General features: G+C 43.6%; 1 protein-coding gene across 3 annotated transcripts in view; it reads left to right on the forward strand.

Annotated features, from left to right (window-relative positions):
* Positions 1-22,322, forward strand: part of CELSR1 (cadherin EGF LAG seven-pass G-type receptor 1) — a 232,138-nt gene extending 209,816 nt beyond the window's left edge. The window contains exons 30-36 of one of the 3 annotated variants that reach the window (XM_069764986.1): positions 1,599-1,693; positions 2,569-2,672; positions 2,820-2,987; positions 3,753-3,995; positions 5,450-5,714; positions 18,862-18,941; positions 19,163-22,322. In XM_069764986.1, coding sequence (XP_069621087.1) covers positions 1,599-1,693; positions 2,569-2,672; positions 2,820-2,987; positions 3,753-3,995; positions 5,450-5,714; positions 18,862-18,907 — 921 coding nt within the window. In that variant the 3' untranslated portion in view covers positions 18,908-18,941; positions 19,163-22,322. Of the gene's footprint in view, positions 1-1,598; positions 1,694-2,568; positions 2,673-2,819; positions 2,988-3,752; positions 3,996-5,449; positions 5,715-18,861; positions 18,942-19,129 lie in introns of all 3 variants that reach the window. The other 2 variants (XM_069764988.1, XM_069764989.1) reach the window with 2 other exon arrangements.
* Positions 22,323-23,800: the final 1,478 nt, after the last annotated feature.

Genomic DNA, 23,800 nt, shown 5'->3' on the forward strand with positions numbered 1-23,800 from the left:
GCCTGGTGCAGTTTGCAAAAGAATAGTTGTCCAAAATTCCAGCTGAGAGGTATAAGAAGCTTGTTGATGGTTATAGAAAACGATTGCAGTTATTTATTCCAAAGTGTGTGCAACCAAATATTAAGTTGAGGGGGTCAACAATTTTGTCCGTCACATTTTTGGGATTTGTGTGAAATTATTTCCAATTAGCATTTTTAGTAATTATTTTTTTTGTTGTTGTTCCAATACACACAAAGGAAATAAACATGTGTATAACAAAACCTGTGTAATTGCAATAATTTTGTGGGATAAATACGTCACTTTCTGGAACAATTTCAATGGTGCCAACACTTTCAGCCATACATATAATGTATTTGTATTAGTAATTATATAGTACTAGATGGCAGCCCGATTCTAAAGAATCGGGAGTCTAGAATCCATATATACTTTATTTATTCAAATGTAAGAATAATACAATTAATAAATAATAGTAAGAAAGAACAAAAATAATAGGCAGTATATGGAGAAAACACCAAACAATAGTTCAAAATTGGTGTGAAAATGTCACTGAACCACTTCACAACTAAATATATATAGTTTTGGTAAATGGTATTATCATTTTTTTGACGAAATTCGGCAGGAGCTTGAAGAGCAACGTCACTGGGCCCGCCTCCACGCAGTAGAAACTTGCTGTGAGGTAAAAATTCAAAAATCACACCAAAATGACGGGCGGATTGTGTCACAGTACGGCACGTTTCTGATTGGTCGCTCGCAGCAGGCGGCAACCAATCAGACACTGGACACTGTTGACGTCACTTAGCTCCGGACATTAGCTCCGGACATTAGCTCCGGACATTAGCTCCGGACACTAGCTCCGGACACTAGCTCCGGACATTAGCTCCGGACATTAGCTCCGGACATTAGCTCCGGACAAAGCCACGGAAGTTGGCACAAATTGCAGGAAGTAGTATTCTAGGCAATTATATATTAGATTGCAGGAAGTAGTATTCTAGGCAATTATATATTAGATATAAAACATTATCTATTGGATTTCTACCATGGTTGGCATACTATAATTTTTCAGCAGAACATATGTCTCAGTATCTACCCTCACACCTAATAGACAGACCCAAAGATAAAAACAAAATGAGCAAATACCCTCTAAATAAGTGAATAGTAATAGTATTTATTAATAACATAGGGTACTTAGTTAACACTATTTTGATAAAAAAAAGCTTAAAAACCATCTCACCACAAAAAGGGTTCACCTTGTCCAGGTGAGATGGCTTTTAAGTTTTTTGTTTAAATCAAAGTGTTAGTGTTATCTACATACCCTATGTTATTAACACGTACTATTACTATTGAGATACTTACTACAGGATATTTGCTCATTTTGTTTTTATCATAGGCTTTGTTTGTTAAATGACTACAGTGTGAATGTGCACCTACATATTGCACTTATACTAACTTATGTTCCGGCTCATTTGCTTGGTTTTCCTCATACTAGAACTAGAGTTGTGCTGCCATTTAAATGGGTCAAACTTTTATAACTTTAAAGAAGTAGAAACATGGAACCATGGAATTGATTAAGACAGCTTCCAATGTTTTGTCATTTGTAGCGGACGCTGAATTACAATAACACCTGTATGGATGAATCCAACATGTACAGACTGGGCATCGGAGAATCCACAGTCTCTTTGGAGAGCACCGTCAGGTCAGCCAAGAGCCACAATAGCTACCTTGCTTATATTCTCAGGTAATCCGGTGGCGGGTGCATGGCGCTTGGCTTGTGTCTTTACAATAACTACTATAAATTGCTAATGTAAATTTGTAAAAGAGATTAAAAATAGTGAATGACTGTGATTACATATGCAACCACATCTAACTGGTGGTGACACAATTAAAGATTTTTAGAAAGGCGAATGTTAGAAATGCTGGCCTCTGTTCACTTCACCTTTGGGCCATGGTTGTATTTTTTTACTTCTATTACAAAAAATAGGAAACAAACTTTTTTCCCCCCAGTATATAGAATCTGCACAATGCCCACTTGCTGGGCATCCGGTGTTGGCCGCGGAAACCCAATGTTGGGCGTCCAGTGTCCAATAGGGTTGGAAAGTATGCCTACACAACCCATCTAGGGAAAACAATGGAAAATTGTAAACTCCTTTGACATACATTTGCCCATGGAAACTTTTCTTTTTTGGGGGGGAGGAGGGGTAAGGTTTTGTTTTGTAAAACAGATGTATACATGGACCAAATGTGAAATGAAAATAGTGCTATTAAATGACATGTGCTGTGAAATAAAAGTGCTGCTCTCTGCATGTCTGGCTTGTACTATATGTCTATGTATATGAATACATGTGCCTCGTTAATGGCTGGATTAGGCTTTACTTGCATGCTAGGAAGCTGAATTGCCGATTACTGCAGACATAATCACCCTCTCTATATCCTACCTATAAAATACATCATTTACTTTCTCCTGCACTTCCTTTTTTGCCATACATTTTGCTAAATTTCAGGTCTTCCTCTATGTATGAGCCATTTTAGGCATTTTTATATTTTTTACTTTGAAATGGTTACTAAATACAGGGATGATGGGGCTCAGAAGCTTAGCTTGTCTTCAGGACAGACCCGTGCCGGCATCACAGAAGTCGATGCTGCCCAATTCCACAGAAACCGCACACACTCCCACGGTAAGGAAACTGGACCATTCTTCTGAAATCATTTTATTACTCTGTATATTTTGTAGCATTCGCCACATTTTCATGTGTTCGTGATCTAGCAAAGTTTTTCGAAGCGTCTAATACGTTCCTAAAACTATTGCACATTCCTCTTTATAGGGCAGGACTCGGACTCAGACAGCGAGCTTTCCCTGGATGAGCACAGCAGCTCGTACGCCTCCTCTCACTCGTCCGACAGCGAAGAAGAGGACAATGAAGCAGAGCAACAGTGGAAACCAACTAGCCCCAAAAATAATGAGCGGGGACCAGTTCATAGCACCCCGAAAGGTAACGAGCTCCCAACACTTAGGAGATGTGCACAATTTGAGTATTTGCAGCAGATATTCCTGGATCAAAAACCAGATCGTTGGCAGGAAAAACGCTGTGTAAAATACTCGGTTTTTATACACTTTTACATGCATTTTTTATCTGTTTTTCCTCGCGTTTTTATTCCCATTCATTTGAATGGGGAAGAAATCCTGAAAAAATTGAAATTCTTTAATGAAAAAAAAAATACTTTGATGGTTCAAATTTGCAAGGAAAAAATAAGCAACACGTGCATGAGATTTCAGAAATCTATCACTTTGCTGGTACTGTGATGTGAAGGGTTTTTTTACCCTTGAGATTCAAGTGTGAAAAAAAATACACAGCGAAAACGTCAAGTTTTCAAATTGTAAATTATTTATAAGAAAACATTGTTCATACTCTTTTCACTCAAAAGAAGGATCTGATAGTGGAAAGTGAAAAACTATTGGGTATAATAGTGCAAGATAATATTAGGACTTGCCCTCAACAGATACCAGCAAGACAGTTTTTAGAAAATAAAAGCAACCTGATCTGGGTCCTATAAGTCCCACACTAAAAATAATAAAAAAAAAGGTTTTGGGGGCAAAAACTGGAAATTTTTCCCAGGGGAACCAATCAGATCACTTCTTCTATTTTCTAATGGACAGAAACGTTTGAGCAATGACCAGAATGGCTGGTGGGAAGCATCTCCAGCTTGGATGGTGTCTTGATAATTGTATTCTTTTTACGTCTTGCTTCCATGTGCAGTGGATTCAGTTCCGAATCATGTAAGACCCTACTGGCCAACTGACGGCGTGACTGCCAGCGACAGCGAAGATCAGGATAGCAAATGCAAGTTGAAAGTGGAGACCAAAGTAAATGTGGAGCTGCACAATGAGAACAAGGTCAATCACTGCGGAGACCCCCCTCATGACAAGGAGAACGATATTCAGAACAACGATGGCAGACTTACCAACCATCATAACAATCAGCAGCCGGAGCTCAGGAAAGGTAAAACTGGGCGATCCGTGATTGAGATGATCAGTGGGGTGCCAGGGGGTGGCCTCCATTCCATCATTGTTTACCTGGGCCCAGCACCTTATCCGTAAAGAGTTTTAGGTTAGAAGAGCGAGACTGCAATGTCATTGAGTGTAGCTGGTAGTAGGTCTGATGTCTGGCAGAAATCTAGCCCCCGTTTATTCATTTTATTGTGGAGTCCTGTGAAGCCAGCAGGATAGAGAACGTATGGCATAAGTATAGATAGATGTGTGGGTATCAGAGCCTGATATGGCAGGACTCCTGGTAGCTGGCTAGATTAGATAGACTGCTATGGAATGATGCATAGCCACCTACAATGCAGCTTCCATACCTGACAATGATCTATGTGTCCCATTATATTTACCTAATGAGTCAAGTTTACTCAGTGAAAAAAAACCATCCATGACTTATTCTTCCTGCGTCACCCACAGTCCCTTTCAAACTTTGCTTTGAAGGATTTGTGACATCAGTGCTAGCTTATAAGAAGGCATGTTGTTCTGATAGCCCAAGGTACGCAGCAGGAAAGGGTCAACTACCTGCCCCATACAATAGAAAAAGAGCAAAAAATAGAGAATGTTGCCTATAAAACAAGTGGCCATGTTCCTGCTGAATTTTGTCACAGGACTCCAATGATTGGTTGATTGCCAACAGCATAAAGAAGAAATTGAACAAGTTTTTGCATCTGTTCTTGTTGTTGCAATGTTTAAAAGGTGTTTTGCTATGTTGTCTGACAGCAGTATGGTGACAGAGATCCTAAGACAAGTGATGTGGTTTTGATAAAATCACTGTTTTGTCTGCTGCAGTTATAGCAGTTTTCTGAATGTTGGCATGTTTCTGTGCACACTGCATAGGCAGAAAGCTGCCAGTCAGTGGTGACGGCAGAGTTATAAGAGCAGAAGGATTACATGGCATTAGACAATTAGTACTCTAATGATAATGTCTTCGTCAGATTATGTTTGCAGATCCCCTTTACATTGTGCCACATGCTATTTTGATTGCAGCTTTTTGTGATTTGTATCCTGGTCTCTCCACTTTTGAACTGTGTGAGAAAGCTGACTTGTGCTGAGCAAGTATATCTAAGCAAAGTTAATGGATTGCAAATGTCTTAATACTGCCAAAAGTTGCAATTCTTAATGTGTAAAAATCAGCTAAAGTTATTAAACCGCAAGTAACACTGGGATCAATGTAGTGCAAACCCGGGCAACAACAATTCCTCGTGATACATTCCCCTAACGTTTTCTAAGAACAGTGTAAGATGCTGTAAGTGCAGCTCGCCCTGATCAGGCGCAGTCACTCTGCGGGGCTGGGAATTTCATGTACGTGTCTACTGTAGGGACCTACAACAGCTAAAGGTTATTATTATTAATTCAGAGCCTAATACTTTACTGATCTGCACATTCAGTTAATGTTTACAATGCTTGTAATAGGAATTCTGAAAAACAAAGTCACATACCCCCCTCCTCTGACCGACAAGAACATGAAGAATCGCCTACGGGAGAAGTTGGCTGATTATAATCAAAGTACAATCTCATCAAGGACTTCCTCTGTCTGTTCAAATGATGGCGTCCGTCCGGTGACAGACAATACGATAGCCCTGAAAAATGCACGGAGAGACCATTCTCGGGAGCAGCTCAACGGCATAGCGATGAGTGTGCAAGTGTCGCCTGCAAATGGGGAAACGTCAGATTCTGAGTAAGTAATAAGTAAGTCTGCGTAACCGGGGATTGTGTCAGAGAGCGCAGGAACTGTTCTGTGGAGCAGCCGGGAAGATATGGGATGTGTATAGACCTCATTCAGATGACAGTGTTTACCACATAGGCCGGGGACACACACAACGTATAAAAAAACGGTCCGTTTTTGACGGACGAGAATCGCACAAATGTTACCAAAACAGTGATCCGTGTGCAGTGCGAGGATGCGATTTTCTCGCATCCAATGATCTGTGTGACATCCGTGTGACATCCGTATGGTGAGATTTTCTCACACACTTGCAAAATGAGCAAATAATGGCTGAGCCTTTCCTGTCACCTGCCCAATGCCTGAGAATTTCTCGCAAGTCACACTGATGGTCCGTGTGCTGTGCGATTTTTTTTCTCACCCCCATAGACTTTCATTAGCGATTCTCGGCCGAGATACGCTGAGAATTGCAGCATGCTGCGATTTCACTCGGATCTTGAATACGGCCGAGAGAATATCGGATGATGGGAGCTGCCCCATTGATTAACATTGGGACGAGTGCTATGCGATTTTTTTATCGCATTGCACTCGTCCGTATTACGGTCTAGTGTGACCCCGGCCATACACAAAAAATGGTACTAGTGTCGTCAGTGTGTCATCAGTGTTTGCTCAGTGTGTGATCAGTATTTGGTCAGTGTGTGATCAGTGTTTGCTCAGTGTGTGATCAGTATTTGGTCAGCGTGTCATCAGTGTTTGCTCAGTGTGTGATCAGTGTTTGCTCAGTGTGTCATCAGTGTTTGCTCAGTGTGTCATCAGTATTTGGTCAGTTTCACACATCCTGATCTTTCCAGTACCGGAGATATCTGTGTGTCCGTGTGTGTAATACGTGCGGCACACATGTGGCAACCGCATGAGTACCACACGGATGGCCGTCGGGGAAGAAGCGCTACAGTAACTGCTGTTCCCTGGCGACTGGTGCTGAAGACGGCTCTCATCATTCTCCCCTGCTCTGCCGGCGATTGACGCAAGCAGAGGAGAATGATGAGAGTTATGTTAAAGTCCGAACGATCACAGCAGGTGGGGGCTTTTGGGACTCTTACCCCCATCATCCAACACCTGCTGCCCCTAATAAGGCCGGGATCACACATGCGAGAAACACGTCCGTGTCTCGCATGTGAAATCCAAGCTCTGGCGCCGGCACTCCAGAGTGGAGCGTGCGGCCGCATAGGAACACATGGAGCCGCACGCTCCGCTCCACAGTGCCGGCGCCAGAGCTTGGACGTGTTTCTCGCATGTGTGATCCCGGCCTAACAGTGACAGTAGGAGCAGATGATCGGGGTATTTCTCAGCCGCCACCTGTTATCTAACAAAATAAATGAATGAAAGAACAGATGTGGGTTCCCCCTTATTTCCTAGAACCAGGCAAAACTCAGAGCTAGGGGCTGCAACCCTCAGCTGTCAGCTTCTGCAAGGTTGGGGTTATCACGCCATTTTTTTAAAATTATTTATTTAAATAATTAAAAACAAAGCGTAGGGACCCCTCTATTCTTGATAACTAACCTTGCTGAAGCTGACAGCTGAGGGTTGCAGCCCCCAGCCGTGAGTTTTGCCTGGTTGGTTTAAGAAAATAGGGGGGAACCCACGTCAGGTTTTTCATTCATTTATTGTGTTATATTGCAGGCGGCGGCTGAGGAATACCCCGATCATCCGCTCCTGCTGTCACTGTTATTAGCGGCAGCAGGTGTCGGATGATGAGGGTAAGAGTCCCAAAAGCCCCCACCTGCTGTCATCATTCGGACTTTAACATAACTCTCATCATTCTCCTCTGCTTGCGCCGATCGCCACTGCGGGGAACAGCGCTTACTGTAATGCTTCTTCCCCGGAGGCCATCTGTGTGATACTGATGCGGCACACGGACAGCATCCGTGTGCGGTACGTGTTTACACGGACCCATTGACTTGAATGGGTCCGTGTTCTCCGTGCAGCTGCACAAAAACAGACATGTCAACGTGTGGGTCACTCAGACACACGGTCCATGAAAAAACACAGATATGTGCACAGACCCATTCATTTGAATGGGTCTACGTGTGTCAGTGTCTCCAGTACCTGTGAAAACTGTCACCACAAGTACTGGAGACACTAAAGTGTGAAAGAGCCCTTTGTCAGTGTCTCATCAGTGTTTGGTCAGCGTGTCATCAGTGTTTGGTCAGCGTGTCATCAGTGTTTGGTCAGTGTGTCATCAGTGTTTGGTCAGTGTATCATCAGTGTTTGGTCAGTGTGTTATCAGTGTTTGGTCAGTGTATCATCAGTGTTTGGTCAGTGTGTCATCAGTGTTTGGTCAGTGTGTCATCAGTGTTTGGTCAGTGTATCATCAGTGTTTGGTCAGTGTGTTATCAGTGTTTGGTCAGTGTATCATCAGTGTTTGGTCAGTGTATCATCAGTGTTTGGTCAGTGTGTTATCAGTGTTTGGTCAGTGTATCATCAGTGTTTGGTCAGTGTATCATCAGTGTTTGGTCAGTGTGTCATCAGTGTTTGGTCAGTGTGTCATCAGTGTTTGGTCAGTGTGTCATCAGTGTTTGGTCAGTGTATTATCGGCGTTTGGTCAGTGTGTCATCAGTGTTTGGTCAGTGTATCATCAGTGTTTGGTCAGTGTGTCATCAGTGTTTGGTCAGTGTGTCATCAGTGTTTGGTCAGTGTGTCATCAGTGTTTGGTCAGTGTGTCATCAGTGTTTGGTCAGTGTGTCATCAGTATTTGGTCAGTGTATCATCAGTGTTTGGTCAGTGTGTCATCCGTGTTTGGTCAGTGTCTCCTCAGTGTTTGGTCAGTGTGTCATCAGTGTTTCGTCAGTGTGTCATCAGTGTTTGGTCAGTGTATCATCAGTGTTTGGTCAGTGTGTCATCAGTGTTTGGTCAGTGTATCATCAGTGTTTGGTCAGTGTTTGGTCAGTGTGTCATCAGTGTTTGGTCAGTGTGTCATCAGTATATGGTCAGTGTATCATCAGTGTTTGGTCAGTGTGCCATCAGTGTTTGGTCAGTGTGTCATCACTGTTTGGTCAGTGTGTCATCACTGTTTGGTCAGTGTGTCATCAGTGTTTGGTCAGTGTATCATCAGTGTTTGGTCAGTGTGTCATCAGTGTTTGGTCAATGTATCATCAGTGTTTGGTCAGTGTATCATCATTGTTTGGTCAGTGTGTCATCAGTGTTTGGTCAGTGTGTCATCACTGTTTGGTCAGTGTATCATCAGTGTTTGGTCAGTGTGTCATCAGTGTTTGGTCAGTGTGTCATCAGTGTTTGGTCAGTGTATCATCAGTGTTTTTCACATATGGATTCATAAATTACAAAGCTTCTCCTATACTTTGCAATGTTAAACAAGGACAGCACACAGACTGTACACTGCTGCCATCCGTGTGCGGAACGTGTTTATCGTGGGTCCTTAAACTTGTACTGCCACTTTTCATCTGTGATAAAGGAATAACATGGATTTGTGTATAGCAGCATTGACTGTAATGGGTACGTGTTCTACCCATGAAATCGGTTATGTGCAGCACAGACATCTGAATAAGGCCTTAGTGGTATACTGGATAGGATATCGGCAAAATGTTGTCTCTTCTGTGGGGTTCGTTGTGCGTTCAGTACATGACAGCTGCAGTAGTACCACGGGCAGTTTTATAGTAGTGCTGTAATGTTACCCAGTATATTCCTATATGTTTGTAATAAGGGCAAGTCTGGAAGTATTTTAATTATCGTGCTGCCTTTGGGCTCATGCAAACGGCCGTAGATTCTCTCAGCCGAAAGAATCGGGACGATTATTATGCAAATTACACTCTGATCAAGCTCTGAACTTGATTAGAGCATCAGCATAGTGTGATCTGATTCTCTTGGATGACAGAATCCGAGCACACTGTGAGGAGAAAATGGAGAACCAAATTTCTCCATCTTCTCTGTGGTGTCCGCAGACATCAGACTGCACTCAGATGTCATCTGAGTGCAGCTCTATGGTCTCACCGCAACTATAGACTTGCATGGTTGAGCATGATTCAAATAGCGGATCATACTCTGACATGCAGCGATTATTTCAGAGACTGTTCAAGTAAAAAAATCTGAAATGTGCGCAACCCATAGACTAACATTGGTCCAATAATACGGTCATCTGAACGAGCCCTTAGTGATGTGCCATGTTTGCCTCTACGGTAGATAGAGCATTAAATATCCATTGGTGGACAATGTAGGGTGGATTCTGTGTGTTGTGACGTGGGTTGTGAAGTGAGTTTCTGCTCAAAAATCCACATGAAAAAAAACACTACAAATATTCTTTGAGTAAGCTTCCTAATGATTTTAATGATAACATTCTGCTATAGTGCACTTGTTTTTTTCGAAGGTATTTTCCCATTAAATCCAATAAGGAGCTGACTCAAAAACATGTTCAAAAAGGGGGTTTCATGTAGATTTTGAAGCTGTGTGAACCCACCCTTACTTGTCTTATATTAGACATATATGTACAAGGATCGAGAAAAGACACCTGGCATATTCTAATATTTTAATTATACGGGTTATAAATTCTTACTAGTGTCAATATGGACACAAATGAAAAAAAAATACTCGGATTGTCAAAAGAAAACCAACAAGAGAACCAAACCGAGACACGGTGTAAACAGTGAGTTCAGATTACCAGGACAAAAAAGTATGAATAAAAATTGCCTTTATTGAACAGTACAAGGGCGAGTGGTGGCACAGAAGGCGCTCACAATAAATTAATAAAATATCAACTAAAATGAGAACACTGCAATAAATGTTGAACAACATAGAAAGAAATTCACTGTAACCATGGATGTATATATAAAGTGCAGAGTGCCAGCAGCAACCAGAGGAGGGATTACAACTATATATATATACTGTAAAGTGGTGTTAGTGGACAGAAAAACATGTACCGTATATACTCGTGTATAAGTCAACCCGAGTATAAGCCGAGGCACCTAATTTTGCCTCGAAAAACTGGGAAAACTTATTGATTTGAGTACAAGTCGGGTATGAATTGTCCCCTCATCCCCATCCTTGTATGCATGGCTCCTCATCCCCATCCTTGTATGCATGGCTCCTCATCCCTATCCTTGTATGCATGGCTCCTCATCCCTATCCTTGTATGCATGGCTCCTCATCTCCATCCTTGTCTGCATGGCTCCTCATCTCCATCCTTGTATGCATGGCTCCTCATCCCTATCCTTGTATGCATGGCTCCTCATCCCTATCCTTGTCTGCATGGCTCCTCATCTCCATCCTTGTCTGCATGGCTCCTTATCCCCATCCTTGTCTGCATGGCTCCTTATCCCCATCCTTGTATGCATGGCTCCTCATCTCCATCCTTGTCTGCATGGCTCCTCATCCCTATCCTTGTATGCATGGCTCCTCATCCCTATCCTTGTCTGCATGGCTCCTCATCTCCATCCTTGTCTGCATGGCTCCTTATCCCCATCCTTGTCTGCGTGGCTCCTTATCCCCATCCTTGTATGCGTGGCTCCTTATCCCCATCCTTGTATGCATGGCTCCTTATTCCCATCCTTGCATTCATGGCTCCTCATCCCTATCCTTGTATTCATGGCTCCTTATTCCCATCCTTGTCTGCATGGCTCCTTATCCCCATCCTTGTATTCATGGCTCCTTATCCCCATCCTTGTCTGCATGGCTCCTTATCCCCATCCTTGTATTCATGGCTCCTCATCCCTATCCTTGTCTGCATGGCTCCTTATCCCCATCCTTGTATTCATGGCTCCTTATCCCCATCCTTGTCTGCATGGCTCCTCATCCCTATCCTTGTATTCATGGCTCCTTATTCCCATCCTTGTCTGCATGGCTCCTTATCCCCATCCTTGTATTCATGGCTCCTTATCCCCATCCTTGTCTGCATGGCTCCTTATCCCCATCCTTGTATTCATGGCTCCTTATTCCCATCCTTGTCTGCATGGCTCCTTATCCCCATCCTTGTATGCGTGACTCCTTATCCCCATCCTTGTATGCATGGCTCCTTATTCCCATCCTTGTATTCATGGCTCCTCATCCCTATCCTTGTCTGCATGGCTCCTTATCCCCATCCTTGTATTCATGGCTCCTTATCTCCATCCTTGTCTGCATGGCTCCTCATCCCTATCCTTGTATGCATGGCTCCTCATCCCTATCCTTGTCTGCATGGCTCCTCATCTCCATCCTTGTCTGCATGGCTCCTTATCCCCATCCTTGTCTGCGTGGCTCCTTATCCCCATCCTTGTATGCGTGGCTCCTTATCCCCATCCTTGTATGCATGGCTCCTTATTCCCATCCTTGCATTCATGGCTCCTCATCCCTATCCTTGTATTCATGGCTCCTTATTCCCATCCTTGTCTGCATGGCTCCTTATCCCCATCCTTGTATTCATGGCTCCTTATCCCCATCCTTGTCTGCATGGCTCCTTATCCCCATCCTTGTATTCATGGCTCCTTATTCCCATCCTTGTCTGCATGGCTCCTTATCCCCATCCTTGTATGCGTGACTCCTTATCCCCATCCTTGTATGCATGGCTCCATATTCCCATCCTTGTATTCATGGCTCCTCATCCCTATCCTTGTCTGCATGGCTCCTTATCCCCATCCTTGTATTCATGGCTCCTTATCCCCATCCTTGTCTGCATGGCTCCTTATCCCCATCCTTGTATTCATGGCTCCTTATTCCCATCCTTGTCTGCATGGCTCCTTATCCCCATCCTTGTATGCGTGACTCCTTATCCCCATCCTTGTCTGCATGGCTCCTTATTCCCATCCTTGTATTCATGGCTCCTCATCCCTATCCTTGTCTGCATGGCTCCTTATCCCCATCCTTGTATTCATGGCTCCTTATTCCCATCCTTGTATGCGTGGCTCCTTATCCCCATCCTTGTATGCATAGCTCCTTATTCCTATCCTTGTCTGCATGGCTCCTTATCCCCATCCTTGTATTCATGGCTCCTTATTCCCATCCTTGTCTGCATGGCTCCTCATCTCCATCCTTGTCTGCATGGCTCCTTATCCCCATCCTTGTATGCGTGGCTCCTTATCCCCATCCTTGTCTGCATGGCTCCTTATCCCCATCTTTGTATTCATGGCTCCTTATTCCCATCCTTGTATTCATGGCTCCTTATCCCCATCCTTGTCTGCATGGCTCCTTATCCCCATCCTTGTATTCATGGCTCCTTATTCCCATCCTTGTCTGCATGGCTCCTTATCCCTATCCTTGTATGCGTGGCTCCTTATCCCCATCCTTGTCTGCATGGCTCCTTATCCCCATCCTTGTAGTCATGGCTCCTTATTCCCATCCTTGTCTGCATGGCTCCTTATCCCCATCCTTGTATGCGTGGCTCCTTATCCCCATCCTTGTATGCATGGCTCCTTATTCCCATCCTTGTATTTAATGCTCCTTATTCCCATCCTTGTCTGCATGGCTCCTTATCCCCATCCTTGTATTCATGGCTCCTTATCCCCATCCTTGTCTGCATGGCTCCTTATCCCCATCCTTGTATTCATGGCTCCTTATTCCCATCCTTGTCTGCATGGCTCCTTATTCCCATTCTTGTCTGCATGGCTCCTTATCCCCATCCTTGTCTGCATGGCTCCTTATCCCTATCCTTGTCTGCATGGCTCCTTATCTCCATCCTTGTCTGCATAGCTCCTTATCCCCATTCTTGTATGCGTGGCTCCTTATCCCCATCCTTGTATTCATGGCTCCTTATCCCCATCCTTGTATGCGTGGCTACTTATCCCCATCCTTGTATGCATGGCTCCTTATCCCCATTCTTGTATGCGTGGCTCCTTATCCCCATCCTTGTATGCATGGCTCCTTATCCCCATCCTTGTATGCATGGCTCCTTATCCCCATCCTTGTATGCATGGCTCCTTATCCCCATTCTTGTATGCATGGCTCCTTATCCCCATTCTTGTATGCATGGCTCCTTATCCCCATCCTTGTATGCGTGGCTACTTATCCCCATTCTTTATTCCCATCCTTGTATGCATGGCTCCTCATCCCTATCCTTGTATGCATGGCTCCTCATCCCTATCCTTGTATGCATGGCTCCTCATCCCTATCCTTGTATGCATGGCTCCTCATCTCCATCCTTGTCTGCATGGCTCCTCATCTCCATCCTTGTATGCATGGCTCCTCATCCCTATCCTTGTATGCATGGCTCCTCATCCCTATCCTTGTATGCATGGCTCCTCATCTCCATCCTTGTATGCATGGCTCCTCATCTCCATCCTTGTATGCATGGCTCCTCATCCCTATCCTTGTATGCGTGGCTCCTTATCCCCATCCTTGTATGCAAGGCTCCTTATTCCCATCCTTGTATTCATGGCTCCTCATCCCTATCCTTGTATTCATGGCTCCTTATTCCCATCCTTGTCTGCATGGCTCCTTATCCCCATCCTTGTATTCATGGCTCCTTATCCCCATCCTTGTCTGCATGGCTCCTTATCCCCATCCTTGTATTCATGGCTCCTTATTCCCATCCTTGTCTGCATGGCTCCTTATTCCCATCCTTGTCTGCATGGCTCCTTATCCCCATCCTTGTATGCGTGGCTCCTTATCCCCATCCTTGTATGCATAGCTCCTTATTCCCATCCTTGTATGCATGGCTCCTTATTCCCATCCTTGTCTGCATGGCTCCTCATCTCCATCCTTGTCTGCATGGCTCCTTATCCCCATCCTTGTATGCGTGGCTCCTTATCCCCATCCTTGTATGCATGGCTCCTTATTCCCATCCTTGTATTCATGGCTCCTCATCCCTATCCTTGTATTCATGGCTCCTTATCCCCATCCTTGTATGCATGGCTCCTTATCCCCATCCTTGTCTGCATGGCTCCTTATCCCCATCCTTGTATGCATGGCTCCTTATCCCCATCCTTGTCTGCATGGCTCCTTATCCCCATCCTTGTATGCGTGGCTCCTTATCCCCATCCTTGTATGCATGGCTCCTTATTCCCATCCTTGTATTCATGGCTCCTTATCCCCATCCTTGTATGCATGGCTCCTTATTCCCATCCTTGTATGCATGGCTCCTTATTCCCATCCTTGTCTGCATGGCTCCTCATCTCCATCCTTGTCTGCATGGCTCCTTATCCCCATCCTTGTATGCGTGGCTCCTTATCCCCATCCTTGTATGCATGGCTCCTTATTCCCATCCTTGTATTCATGGCTCCTCATCCCTATCCTTGTATTCATGGCTCCTTATTCCCATCCTTGTCTGCATGGCTCCTTATCCCCATCCTTGTATTCATGGCTCCTTATCCCCATCCTTGTATGCATGGCTCCTTATTCCCATCCTTGTATGCATGGCTCCTTTTCTCCATCCTTGTCTGCATGGCTCCTTATCCCCATTCTTGTATGCGTGGCTCCTTATCCCTATCCTTGTCTGCATGGCTCCTTATTCCCATCCTTGTCTGCATGGCTCCTTATCCCCATCCTTGTATGCATGGTTCCTTATCCCTATACTTGTATGCATGGCTCCTTTTCTCCATCCTTGTCTGCATGGCTCCTTATCCCCATCCTTGTCTGCATGGCTCCTATCCCCATTCTTGTATGCATGGCTCCTTATCCCTATCCTTGTCTGCATGGCTCCTTATCTCCATCCTTGTCTGCATGGCTCCTATCCCCATTCTTGTATGCATGGCTCCTTATCCCTATCCTTGTCTGCATGGCTCCTTATTCCCATCCTTGTATACATAGCTCCTTATCCCCATCCTTGTATGCATGGCTCCTTATCCCCATCCTTGTCTGCATGGCTCCTATCCCCATTCTTGTATGCATGGCTCCTTATCCCTATCCTTGTCTGCATGGCTCCTTATCCCCATCCTTGTATGCATGGCTCCTATCCCCATTCTTGTATGCATGGCTCCTTATCCCTATCCTTGTCTGCATGGCTCATTATCTCCATCCTTGTATGCATAGCTCCTTATCCCTATCCTTGTATGCATGGCTCCTTATCCCTATCCTTGTCTGCATGGCTCATTATCTCCATCCTTGTATGCATAGCTCCTTATCCCTATCCTTGTATGCATGGCTCCTTATCCCCATCCTTGTCTGCATGGCTCCTTATCCCCGTCCTCGTCTGCATGGCTCCTTATCCCCATCCTTGTATGCATGGCTCCTATCCCCATTCTTGTATGCATGGCTCCTTATCCCTATCCTTGTCTGCATGGCTCATTATCTCCATCCTTGTCTGCATAGCTCCTTATCCCCGTCCTCGTCTGCATGGCTCCTTATTCCCATCCTTGTATGCGTGGCTACTTATCCCCATCCTTGTATGTATGGCCGCCCATAATAAAAGCATTAAAAAAAGAAAAATATCCTACTTACCCTCCCTGCGCGCCCTTGCTGTATCTTGTTCCGACTTCCTGCAGCTGTTCCAGCCAGACGATCACGTGTCCCCGCTCACTCCTATGGGAGTGGAGAGAGGTGAATATTCATTACCTTAATGACCCGTTAGAGTCCAGAAGCTGCGGCTTTAACTGTGCATGCACTATAAGAGAAATGAATATTCATTGCCAGTGCAGTGAATATTCATTTCTCTTTAGCAAGGGACAGAGGCATTAGCTGCAGCCGCTCCTGCCTCCTGTGACCCACTGCTCCCCCTCCCCCACCATAAACTGGGACAATGACTTGTGTATAAGCCGAGGGGGGCATTTTCAGCACAAAAAAATGGGCTGAATAACTAGGCTTATACATGAGTATGTACGGTGTGTGTGTGTGTGTGTATATATATATATATATATATATATATATATATATATATATATATATATATATATTTATAATTATAAATTTTGATATCCATATAAATGACCCAAAAATATATAATGCAAACATGTGAGTCACCTGAGATACGGGTGCTCCTCACAAAATTAGAATATTATCAAAAGTTAATTTATTTAAGTTCTCAAATACATAAAGTGAAAGTATATAATATATGAGTCATTACAAACAGAATGATCTATTTCAAGTGTTTATTTCCATTAAGGTTGATGATTATGGCTTACAGCCAATGAAAACCCAAAAGTCATTATCTCAGTAAATTAGAATAATTAACAAATAACACCTTCAAAGGCTTTGGAAATCAAGGTCCCAGAGTCTGGAGGAAGAGTGGAGAGGCCACAATCCAAGCTGCTTGAGGTCTAGTGTGAAGGTCCCACAATCAGTGATGGTTTAGGGAGCCATGTCATCTGCTGGTGTAGGTTCACTGTGTGTTATCAAGACAAAAGTCAGTGCATTCTCCCTCAGGACTTGGCACCTGTCCACACTGCCAAGAGTACCAATACTTGGTTTAAAAACAACAGTATCACTGTGCTTCATTGACCAGCAAACTCGCCTGACCTTAACCCCATCGAGAATCTATGGGGTTTTATCAAGAGGAAGATGAGACACCAGACCCAACAATGCAGACGAGCTGAAAGCTGCTATCAAAGCAACCTGGGCTTCCATAACACCTCAGCAGTACCACAGGCTGATCACCTCCATGCCACATTGATGCAGTAATTAATCCAAATTAGCCCCGACCAAGTATTAAGTGCATTTACTGAACATATATCTCAGTTGGCCAATATTTCAGTTTTTAAAATAATTTTTGAAGCTGGTGTTATAAAGTATTCTAATTTACTGAGATAATGACTTTTGGGTTTTCATTGGCTGTAAGCCATAATCATCAACATTAGTATAAATAAACACTTGAAATAGATCACTCTGTTTGTAATGACTCTATATAATACATGAGTTTCACTTTTTGTATGGAAGAACTGAAATAAATTCACTTTGATATTCTAATTTAGGGAGAAGTACCTGTAGTTGTAAGTCCCTCCTCTGATTGCTGCTGGCACTCTGCACTTTATACATACATCCATGGTTACAGTGAATTTCTATGTTTTTCCAACATTTATTGCTGTGTTCACTCTTGATATTTTATTCATTTATTGTGCACGCCTTCTGTACCACCACTCGCCCTTATACTGTTCAATAAAAGCAATTTTTCTTCTTAGGCCATGTTCACACAGTGCGTTTTTTACTGCGGAACCGCAGCGGTTTTGCCGCTGCGGTTCCGCAGCTGTTTTCCATGCAGGGTACATAACAATGTAACCCTATGGAAAACAGTCACTGCTGTGCACATGATCCGTAATTTCGTTTAAAAAGCCGCGCAGAATAGCTGCGGCAAAAAAGAAGGAGCATGTCACTTCTTTTTCCTGAACCGCAGCGGTTCTGCACCCATAGACCTCCATTGTGAGGTCAAAATCGCAGTAAAACCCGCAGATCAAAAATATATCTGCGGGTTTTACTGCGATTTGATGTGCAGAACCGCTGCAGCAGGAAGTGCGGGGGAGCGGGCGGAAGTGCGTGGGCGGAGTGTGGCTGCCCCCCCGTGCTCCGATCCCGCCCCCCCGTGCTCCGATGCCCCCCCCCGTGCTCCGATGCCCCCCCCCCCCGTGCCCTAATCTCCCCCCCTTATACTTACCCGGTGTCCGTCCGGCCGTCTTCTCCCTGGGCGCCGCCATCTTGCAAAATGGCGGGCGCATGCGCAGTGCGCCCGCCGAATCTGCCGGCCGGCAGATTCGCTCCAAAGTGCATTTTGATCACTGAGATATAACCTATCTCAGTGATCAAAATAAAAAAATAGTAAATGACACCCCCCCCACTTTGTCACCCCCATTGGTAGGGACAATAAAAAAATTAAGAATTTTTTTTTTTCTCTAAGGTTAGAATAGGGGTAGGGGTAGGGTTAGGGGTAGGGTTAGGGGTAGGGTTAGGGGTAGGGTTAGGGGTAGGGTTAGGGTATTTTCAGCCATTTTAGCCCTAAAAAGCTTCCTAGGAAACACACAGTCTCTGCATAGAAAACTGCATAAAAAAAGGATAAAAAAACGCATCAAAAAACGCATCAAAAAACGCATAAAAAAACGCATCAAAAAAGGACCAAAAAAAGGACCTGCGTTTTCTGCCAAGAGCTGCAGTTTTTTAAAAAAAACTGTCCTGAAAAAAAAAGGATGGAAATCCTGAACGTGTGAACATACCCATACACTTTTTGTCCTGGTAATCTGAACTCATGTGTCTCGGTTTGGTTTTCTTGTCCTATATATTGACTACTGTCAGACTGATTGAGGCAGGCTATCCTGTTATTTTATAGGGTAACAAGCAATCTGATCCCCTTGGAGGAGAAAGTCAGATTTTAACATATGGGAAACGTTTTGTAAAGCAATACAATTGGTAACTAGATCTCCTCCACATCACTAGTAAAACTGCATGGGTACCGAACTGGGCCAACTGGTGGCAGGGTTGTCCTTGCATGCTTGTTCTGTGAATACCTTCTTTCCTTGGATGTATGCATGAGCAACCAACTAATCTCAAATATGTATCTAACCCTAACCCTGCACGGTCCCTTCTTTTATGAACAGCGGCAGTAATGAAACTTCAATTTGAATCATCAGGAAACTGTGAAGGCTGATAGTGATCGGGAACCCTCGCCCCAAGCTTGTGAAGCCCTGGACACCTGGAACAATACAGAAAAGCCCAAGTGTTGTGGTTGAGGATATATTGTTGCTAATGCAATTACCTAATACGGCAGACTTGTGACTGCTTACTAATATACATATCTATCGGAAGGCTGTGCTGTCAGCACCCAGTGCCAAATGTGTGACGATAAGCAAGGTTCCGCTGCCCGGCATGAAGAGGACCTCCCAGTAGAGACTGGCGGGACCCGGAGCCATACATTGCAGAGGAGGCTGCTCTGTGGTGCAGTCTAAGCTATGGACTCTTGAATTAATGTAAATACAATAGGCCTACTATGCTGAAATCGGTAATCTACAGACGGCCCTTTCCTCGGGCGCCCAGTCACTGCTGATTTGCGTGCGTTCTGTCACAATGTGACTTTCCAGCCTACTGAACAATATGCTCCGGAATATGACACCAAGTGCCCTTCATTCATTTCACCACGTTCTAATGTGTCTTAAAAGTCTCACCCGATGTATAAACCTGTAACACTGATTGTAGATATTTTTTATATATTTTTTATGAAGACTTTAAAAAAAGAGAACTCTTTTTGTACATTTTCCACTAGAACTAGTTTTTCTTCGATATTCTGAGACCTGCTGATGACAGATATTTTTCATATTAAGATTGCACAATGTTACTTGAATATTAACAATTTATTTTTTCAGAAAATTCATTATTACTTTTTATTTTAAAGTGAAATTTGTAATGGTGATTATTTTACAAACTTGTGTCCTAAGCCACAAGAATCATTGTGCTGCCAAGTACCTGCTTTCCTTGTCGTTACCATCACTTCACAATCTCCGCCTTTAGGGATTTAAGGCTTTCTATGGATTTCCATCCGGCTGTGACCCTTTCTGGGGTTCCTTTTCATGTCAGCTGGAATGTGTTGTCCACCATAAAGACAATGCCACTACGTGTGTTTCATCAGACCTGACATCACCATGTGCTGGCATACATTGCAGACTGTGAAGTGAGAATGTGAGTGCCATTGTGTGCTGTGCCCCTACATCTCCGTGGCCAGCTACTGACACAGTGTCCAATAATTGCACGATTAGATTTATTTTATTGGCTTCCATTGATTTTGGAAGGAGCTGATCAGCTTTTGTAGAGCCTACTGCAGTCACTGGAGTTTGTACATACACAAGGAAGCCATATTATACTACAGAGAAGATCTTCCTCACATAGGTTAGCTTTAAAGGGAATCTGTTAGCAGGATTTTTGCTATGTAATCTGAGGACAGCATGATGTAGGAGTTAAAATACTGAATTCAACAATGTTTCACTTTTCATTCTGTGTGCTATTGTTTACGTACAGTAGGGGTTTTTATCACTTCTGGAACTAGCTAATGCAAGAGCACAGGTCTAACCACGCCCCCTCCTGTGATAAGCAGCTCATCTCAATAGACAAATGTACATACAGAGCCTGGTGTGGGCGGGGCTAGCTTTCTCAGCTCTGCTTCATGCTACATCTAAAAGCTCTGATTGTGTCACAATGACTGCACCCAGTAATCTAAGTGATACATCATTGGATTCAGAGTCTCTTTGCCTACATCAAGCTGCTCTCAGATGAGGTAGTAAAAAACTGCTGACAGATTCCCTTTAAAAAGTTGCCCAGGATTAGTTAAAGGGTTGTCCGATATCAGATTGTCGAGAATCCGAACCATGCACCCTTAACAATCAGTTCTTGGCAACAGCCACTACGCATTGGGCAGAGCAGTGTTGTACAGCTTCATTCAGTGTTCACATCCAGTCACCACTGAGGGTAATAACAGCTGATCGGGTGTTGGGGGTTCCGCCTGTTGGACCCCACTGATCTGATATTGATCACTTAAGTCATCAATGCTGTATTCTTGGACAACCCCTTTGAAATGGGGACTCTTAACTTTTTAACCCCCCCAATGTCTTCCTTTTGCGCCTCAGCTTTAACAGCGGGCAGGGTTTACCAGTTTTGCTGTCCTATTGCATACAGAGGGGTGCAAGTGGCTCCACCATTAATTAGTGCCTTACGGCCCATTTACACTAGCCGATTTAGGCCAGTAACTGTAGTCAGCCGGCTATGTTTACTCATTTTTTTTTTTTTTGAAAGGGTGACAGAACAAGGTACAGAACAGATATACAGTACTTGTTATCGGCAGCACATCATTTATTAATGTGGGTGATGCGCATACATAAAAATCTAATTGCGCTCATTCTCTGGGTGACTGCCGGCATTTTTACCCTGGCAGATAATCAAGTACAAGTGTTCTTATTATTGCCGATTGCCCATTATCAATAAATTCAGATTTTTGAGGAGCAGGGTGGAAACAACTACACCTGACACAAGGGACAGCACAGTTGTTGAAATGACCGTCCAGCACCAAGCAGGTATCATGGCCGTGTTCTATTAAACTCTATGGGACATGTGCACACTACCTGTTGGATGCTTGCCCCGTGTCTCGCCTGGTGTAGACCCGCTCATCGGCTCACACATTGCGGAAAAATTGCACTGTAGAACTGGCCTCTAAATTGACGGTGAAATGGATTGAAGGCATAATCCTCGCCACATAGTTTATACAGTAACAGCCATCATTCACTAACATTGTACGATGGACTCTGTAGCAATATTCCCCCGACATGGCTGCGTGTAACAGAGAAGGCCAACCAATACACATGGAGTAGATGTTTGGTGTCAAAGAAGTGCCTTACAGCAAGTCACAAATTTTGGCTTTCTTCCTTCCATGGATACATTCAGTCACAGTGTTGTTACCTCATTTAGAGCCCAAGTTTTTATAACAAAAAAAAAAATGTCCATTTCCGAATGCTTTGTATATGTTTTCTGTCTACATCAGTGCATTTTTGGAGTCAGTTAGTATGCAGCATCTATGTACAGAGGTCCATTGCAGATAACGATTGTAGAATGTACATTGTGACCCTGCTCAGTGCTTGGAAAGGCAAACAAGTGTTAAATATTGGCAAGGTGTTTTGTAATTTTTAAAATTATTTTTATGACAAATACTAGACACTGGATTTTTTTTACATGTATATTTATTGATGTACAAAACACTGGAGAAAAACTGAACTGATAAGATGGAATGGTAAATTAAAATGTTCAACTTGTCTTTGCATTGTTCATTATTTATGTATTACAGAAATGCATTTAGAAATATGAATTATTGATACGAGCAAAAAAAACCAAACCTAGGTACCTTACTAGTTTTTACGCTCAAATTAATAACCTAAAATAAGCCAACTTCGTTATGGACTAAGTATGAGAAAGTGTCGAACAGGACGCAGAATGTCACTAATGTGATACATTTGGTACATCTACAGTCATGACCAAAAGTGTTGGCACCACTGAAATTGTTCCAGGAAATGAAGTATTTCTCCCAGAAAATTACCGTATGTCAAATACACAGGTTTTGTTATGCACATGTTTATTTCCTTTGTGTGTATTGGAACAACATAAAAAAGGAGAAAAAAAGCAAAATGGACAAAATTTCACACAAAACCCCAAAAATGGGCAGGTCAAAATTGTTGGCATCTTTAACTTCATATTTGGTTGCACACCCTTTGATCAGTGTTTTTGGTACGATTTTCATCAGCTTGGCCAGTGTGTCAGTTTTTACCATCAGAGTCTCGTATAAGAGAAAAAAAAAAGTACGTTTCTCGGGCTTCTCCTATCAAACAGATCATGAAAAACAGGCAGCACAAATATGACAAACGAGTGCCAATTTATTCACCGACCCACAAACTTACATTGTCGAGTTTGGTCAGTGACTTGAATGAAAATCCGACCTGATTATGTGTGGACATGTGAGCAGCTCCGTAGACTATAAACGGCACAGGTTCTATACGTGAAACACACGGACGGAACTAGTACGAGAAAATATAATGCCTGAGTGAGCCTTTAGGCTGCTATTTCCATTTGTCGTTTGCTTCTGCTCTTTCTCCTGCTATCTAGTGGCAGAGAACATCTAATTCTCGAGTATGCCATCTGCCATCACCTAATGCTGTGATGCACAAACCTCCATTGTGAATGATTATTATTTATACGGTAATTAAGCAGGCAGTGTGACCCCATGCTGTAGTGGCTCATTAGGTCGGCAAACAATAGCTTGTTAAGTAAAAACACCATAAATTTCATAGCTGTTTTTTCAGGTTAAAAACCCCCCAAGGATAAGTGATGAGCGAGCGTGCTCACCAGTCGAGTGACATCGGGCTGCTCGGGTACATATCGAGTATCGCAGGTGGTCGAGCGCCATGCTCAGAGTCCCTGCCAGACATGGTAATACTGTGGCTATGTTGGCTATGGCAGTACTGTGTATGACAGGCAATCCCTGGGGACTCGAGCATGGCGCTTGTGCACCCACTGTACTCGATACGTACCCGAGCGCCCGATGTCACTCGAGTGACGTGCATGTTCGCTCATCACTACTAAGGATGTCTTACGAGATCTGACTTTTTTTAATGTATTCTTTCCGTAAACTGCTTTTTGCCATTAAAGGATCCAAATCCTATATAAACTTATGAATAGTGAAAACTGGAAGAAATGAATAAGATTGTGATTTTTTAATATGCGGGACACTAACCAACCCA

This window comes from Ranitomeya imitator, chromosome 4, assembly GCF_032444005.1.
Source record: "Ranitomeya imitator isolate aRanImi1 chromosome 4, aRanImi1.pri, whole genome shotgun sequence".
Classification (NCBI taxonomy): Eukaryota; Metazoa; Chordata; class Amphibia; order Anura; family Dendrobatidae; genus Ranitomeya; species Ranitomeya imitator.